The sequence below is a fragment of the Solanum tuberosum genome, unplaced genomic scaffold, assembly GCF_000226075.1.
Source record: "Solanum tuberosum cultivar DM 1-3 516 R44 unplaced genomic scaffold, SolTub_3.0 scf00290, whole genome shotgun sequence".
In the NCBI taxonomy this organism is placed as follows: domain Eukaryota; kingdom Viridiplantae; phylum Streptophyta; class Magnoliopsida; order Solanales; family Solanaceae; genus Solanum; species Solanum tuberosum.
Window position 1 is genome coordinate 103138 of NW_006239226.1, and position 6469 is coordinate 109606.

Here is a 6469-nt window from a genome sequence, read left to right on the forward strand (position 1 = left end):
ATAAAATGTACTACTATAATATGTGAAGAGTTTGTATTTTATGCCTGATGATATAAAAAGTATAATATTTACGTAATCAGATCATATTCATCGCGGTAGTTGTTCGTTTTACTTCAGCTCGAACATCTTTTTAGAATTCGCTTCAAAATTGCATATTGTGGTAGTTTGTTCGATTTTCTAATGGCCATTTTTGTATGTTTTGACTTTTGACTTTTGTTTACGAAATTTAAAGAGAGTTTAGAGATTTAATTTGCTTTGAGAGAAAGAGAATAATATGTGGTATTTGGACAGAGAAGCAATTTATGGAGGAAGACTTCAAAAAAAATTTAATCTCTATTTTGTGAGTAATATACTATGATTTTTTTTTTGTCATGCCACACAGAGGAAATGAGAAGTTTTCAAGGGATTAGAATCTATAAGATGTTGCACTTACACAATTAATTAAAACACTCTTCTTGTATGATGTGTATAATTCTAGTGTAATTTGTTTGATCAAATAAGTTAACAATTAAGTATTTTTGGTCAACACTTAAGGATTCGTTCAGTATGCGGATAAAATAATCTCAAGTAATTTGATCGGATAATAAGGTGAAATATTCAATGATTAAGTATTATCTTATCTCACGTAGCAAACGATCTCTGAGAGCACTGATCCTAGGTGAATAATTAACTAAGCAAATTAATTAGGTCGTATTTTTCTATGCTGGCCAAATAATTGTGCGACTACAACTAAATAAACACATTAATTAATTTCTGAAAAAAGCCAACGTATTTGTAAAAGAAACAAACAAGATTATAGGTGCTAACAACTTGATACTTTGATTGTTAATATTTTAATTAACCTATGTGTCGTAATGTTATTTTTGCAGAACAGGAAGTACAGAAAAAAATTAGATGTTTACGAAGAGACAAAAAAATTCAAATAATTTTTTTAGTAAGTAAACTCGGACACACTACTATCGATATATAATATGAATTCATCAAGAATATAATACGATGCCAAGTATATAGTAATTATTATTTATTTTTTCCTTCAACAAAGTACCAACTTGTTTACACTTGGAATATTAAGAAGAGTTCACTGTACGGAATCAAATATTAGTAATTAGTAATCACATCATCACAATACATACGATAAACCGATGACTAAGAAGTATTTGTCCTTATTTTGATTTTTTTAAAAAATGTTAGTGTGAAGGCCAGAGATATTTGTATTAAAGATTAATTAAAGAAATTGTTTTTGAATATTTTAATGCCGCTCGCCGCTCCCAACATTTTTAAAATCACAATCGGACACTCAACTTAATTATTTTAGACCTAATCAAAGTCCCTAATATTCTATATAAGACTCGATCTCTTTTTTGCCCCATATTAAAAAAAAGATTCACTGGATTTAACATATGAAAAAAGGCAGAAAAAGTTTGAACATTCACTATATATACGTAATAAATAAATAAATCTAACTATATATAGATGTGTAATTTTTTACTATAAAGAGTTCAGATGAATACTTTCAATTCTACCTAGCTATGCCCCTATTCCTATGGCCAATAATGTAGGAACAACTATAGTACTCTTTTCATTCTTAAATACTTATATTTTTGGCATAATATATAAACAAGACCCTTAACTTGATTTTAGCGAATAACTATGCACTCCAATTTTGAGAGTGTACAAGTAAACATTAAAATTTGTATAAAATTAAACAAGTAGACACATGTGTCCTACATGACATAATACACATAGGACACCATGTAGGACACAAAATTGTCATATAGGGTACCATGTAGGACGAATGTGGCTATTTGTTCAATTTTATACAAGTTTAAATGCCTATTTGTGCACATTCAAAGTTTTAAAGGTCATAGTTATCAGTTGATGTCAAGTTAAGGGTCATATTTATGTATTATGCATATATTTTTATAGCAAGGACAACAAGAATATAGGAATGAAAAGAAAGAAAGTATGTACTGGACTCTTTTATTTTTGTTAACTTTTACTTTAATAGTATTTTAAAAATAATTTTTCACTTTTATTTGTCATATTTAATAATCAGAAATAATAATAAAAAATTCTTTTTTTATCTTCTTTTTATTTTTAAAAATAAAATAAAAAATAGGGGGAGGATTACAGTGTGGGGAATTAAACTCTCATCAACAAGGTGGAACTAGCGATTTCATGATTTGAACACTTTGGGTGCACCAATATTATCTAGCTAAATATGAGCTCTAAGATAAACTTAAATTAAAAATAGTATAAAAACACTCTAGCTAGATTCAAACTTAGGTCTCACGGGTGAATTTTCTAGCTTGTACCAGCAGCGCAATGACACTTCTATGCTTTTCATGAGTACACTATTAATGATATCTTAATTTCTGCCAGTTTCTCTAAATAGATATACATATTTTTTCTTTTCGTAGTTACCGAGTGTACATGGGTGGGTCCGCCTATGCTACTAAGATTCCCCATTTTATCTTCAACATAAATAGTTATTCTCTAAATTACTTTTCAAGACCTAAAATTAATTCATACAAATATTATGATAAGACATTATATTCATCATTATTTATTTAAGGATATGCAAACTTCAAAATGAAGGAATAAAATTGATCGGAGGAAGTGAAGTATACGGTTAAAACATATCTTACAGCGAATTATTATCTTGCACAGTATTCTTGTGTACTCTGCACTCTCTACCCTCTTTAATAACACATGTCACCTAGTTAGTTATAATTATAGGAATTACATTGGTATTTTCCGTCTATTATTAATTTTATTCCCTTCATTCCGATTTTACTAGATTAGAATCATTCTCAACTGTCTCAATTTGAATTTTTCCTAAACAAATGAAGATGCACTTAATAAAAATACAAATAGAATGAGAGAAATTTGTAAGGAAAATGACAAATCAATTAGATTGAGAGACATTCAATTCACTTCTCTCACAGGGTGCTAAAAAACACCTCTGCAAGGAAAATTTCACAAGATTTGTTTACAAATCTGATTCTGACCCATAAAAAACACTACTAATAATAATATCATGTAGTTCCTAGGTCAGTGTTAGCGGAAAATAAATTACAAAAAAACTAAAAAAAAAAAAAAGAGTGAAAAATTTAGTGGATGTTAGAAAAAAGAGAAGCAAAAAAAACACCAAATTTGCTTCATCTTGAGCTATCCCATCCTTGTTTCACTCCACGCCTACTATTCACTCGCACATAACGGGAATTTAGTGCACCAAAATTTTACCGGAGCATTGAAGTTAGTGACCGGAACACAACTTCTTCGCATGGAATTGTAATTCCCATGTCATGATCGAACCCAAATTCTTCTTCGGATTGTCGAAGGAGGCATTGAAACTCGGGATGAGTCAAAAAAGAAATAGGTACGATGTATCGAGTTCTATTTTCTCCAACGTAAACTGCAAAATGACCTTTGGGCACGTCAATTGGAAGGTGGTCTTCATCGTTATAGCTGTTTTTCTTACCCAAACTTGAACATCTTTTTAGAATTTGCTTCAAGATTGCTGCTTGTGGCATCTTGTTTGATTTTCTAATAGCCATATTTAATTATTTTCTTGAAGAAATTTAAAGAAGTTTAGGTAGAAGAAGGAGGTGGTGTTTAGAATAGAAAAATGTGAAGCTATTTATCGAGGAAAGACCACAGTTTTTTATTATTATTTTTAAAAAGAATATTATTTTTTTAAAAAAAGATTAAAAAAAAAGAGGACAGAACACGGGTGTTTTGGGATAAGTGAATAAGAGGAGTTATGGACAAAGTGGGGGCCAAAACCCATTGGGTTTTAGGGTTCTATTTATGACAATGAGGACCCTTCTCATTAATTAACGATGAGTTACCAATAATCATATTTGAAAAACAAATAAATAATAATAATAATAAAAAGATATTTGAAAAAAAGATTAAAATAATTGATATTTTTGAAACATGGCTTTCACTGATCTAGGAAGGTTACAAGTTTCAACAACAAAAGTATTAATGATACTTGTTTCTATTTCCAACATCCTGTCTCAACACTTATGTTCATTTTCTTTTTCAACAGAATACACCTTCATTCTTTTTATATGTATGATGACTATATTTTATTTATAATGACATATTAATTAATTTAAATTCATGTAAAATTCGGATTCGAAATCTTTAATTATGATGGATGGAGGTGTTCTATCAAATCTCACTACACACGTAGTCAAGCTCGAATTGTAGAGAATATATAGATATTTATGAGTAAATTATTTTCTATACTTGAAGGTTTTTTATTTTCTAATTATAAGATATGAGTTAAGATTAATTACTCCATTCTAAAATTAGTTCAAATATTGGGAGTGATCAGAACTATTATTATTAATAATGAGATACATTAACAAATAGCAACCCACCTACCGATGTGGGACTACTAATTACATTTCAAGTACTTTTAATGTCTCTGTACACGAAAATTCAATTATTAGATTAAATAGTACTAAAATATAATTTTCATAATTTTGATAATGACATAATTGCTCCTCAAAATATTTTCCACGTATTTGAGGAAGGTATTTTTATATATAATAATATATTTTTTTCAAAATTATATGATACATATTTTTTTTAATATACTAAATTACCTAAATCAAATAATGGACAAAAATAATTTCATCATTACTTGAGTACTATTCTTATACACGTTGTCAAGCGATCCGTATATCTTGCACAAAATGGAGTGAAGAAATTGAGTTCGGAACCTAAATAAGCCACAAAAAGATGAAAGTGACCAAAATAAGCCACTATTCTAGTAAGTAACTAAAATAAGCTTAGTGGAAGAAAAAATTCCATTTTATACAATATTCCAAACGTTTTCCGTTAGATTCATAACGTGTATATTTTAATATATAATGGAACATTTTTTTTACACTTCGTAAAACAGAACTATTTCTTACACTTTGTAAAGTGAAATTTTTTCTTACACTTTATAAAATGGAAGAAGATTACATTTCAAGAAAAGTTACTTTCACGAAATTCAGAATGATGGGTCATATATATATATATATATATTTATGCATCAAATTTTACATTTCAAAAGTTGAATTTCCGGATCATGCTTTTTGGAGAATTTGAAATTAAATTTCAAATCATAATTTCAAATTGCATATTCAATCATTAATTATAAATCATGACTTCATATCGTATGTCCAAACACAAGCTAGACACCATCAAATCTATTTTTATACTGATGAAATAGCGTGGTGTAGATTGTTGCTCGCGAGCCAGTGGAACCCAAATGATGTTGTTTGACAGAATATTATTTTTATAATTAGTTTTAATTTACCTAAAGGAATAATATAAATCTTTCATATTTGACTAATCCTTTGATTCTTGGAGTAAAAGATTTTGGACTCTTATAGATTGAGATTCGACATTTCTTCGCACTTTACGTTATACACAATGTGCAGGTAAAGTAACTTTTCTTAAAGTGTAAGATTTTCTTCCACTTTATAAAGTGTAAGAAAAACTTACACTTTACAAAGTGTAACAAATAGTTTCGTTATACAAGGTGTAAAAAATAGTTTCGTTATATATTAAAATATACACGTTATGAAATTAATGGAAAACAGTTGGAATATGGCATAAAACAAAAAAAATTCTTTCATTAAGCCTATTTTAATTACTTACTAGAATAGTAACTTATTTTGGTCATTTATATCTTTTTATGGCTTATTTAGGTTCGGAAGTCGAAGAAATTAGGGAGGAGTAATAAAGTAGTACTCTGAGAAGTACGAAAAAGGAACCTTACTTTTTTTGAATAGTGTTTGTTTTTTTTTGAATGTTTTGTTTCTATTTTTCTTTGATTCTATTAAGATAGAAAGAAAGTTGATGAGAAAGGCATGTGCACTAGTCTCGTAAAAGTACCAATAAAAGACTATTTGCAGGTTTGACTATAGCCGTTACTTACATCGTTATTGACAGTCACAATATCCTAGACATATATCTTTTGATTTTTAACGTCAAATATTTTACTATTTCTCAAGAATCTTTCAGACCTAGTTACCCAAGATTTTCTGTGTGAATCAATAAATTTTTAACCAACTCCAACTACCAATGTAACCGATTCTTTTAAATTTGTCCCTAAAAACCAATTTGCCTTCGATCTTTGAGTCTAGGGTATCCGGAAACAACTTTTATTAGATAAGAATAAGGTTTGTATTGATACTAACATCTTAGCTTATTAACAGTCACAATTTATAAAATTTTACTAGATTTGTTTTTGTTATTGTTATTGTTGTTGTTCATGTGAAGTGACATTTGGTAATAGAAAATTACAAAAGATTCAAATTTTATACGTTATGAATTATATTCATTTTACTCAATTGATGCTCTTTCAAATTGTTTGGTTTCTTCTTTGGGCTAAATTATCGGAACCTATCATCAGTCCAAATAATTATTTAGTTCTACAGTTTAAACGGTTTTTCCTTTC

At 28.4% G+C, this 6469-nt stretch overlaps 1 protein-coding gene across 1 annotated transcript; it reads right to left on the reverse strand.

The window, feature by feature from the left end:
* Window positions 1-2912: 2912 nt before the first annotated feature.
* LOC102600534 (auxin-induced protein 15A-like) lies at window positions 2913-3628 on the reverse strand. The gene has a single exon (XM_006359553.2). It carries the CDS (start codon window positions 3558-3560, stop codon window positions 3243-3245), a length of 318 nt encoding a protein of 105 aa, XP_006359615.1. The 5' UTR covers window positions 3561-3628; the 3' UTR covers window positions 2913-3242.
* Window positions 3629-6469: the final 2841 nt, after the last annotated feature.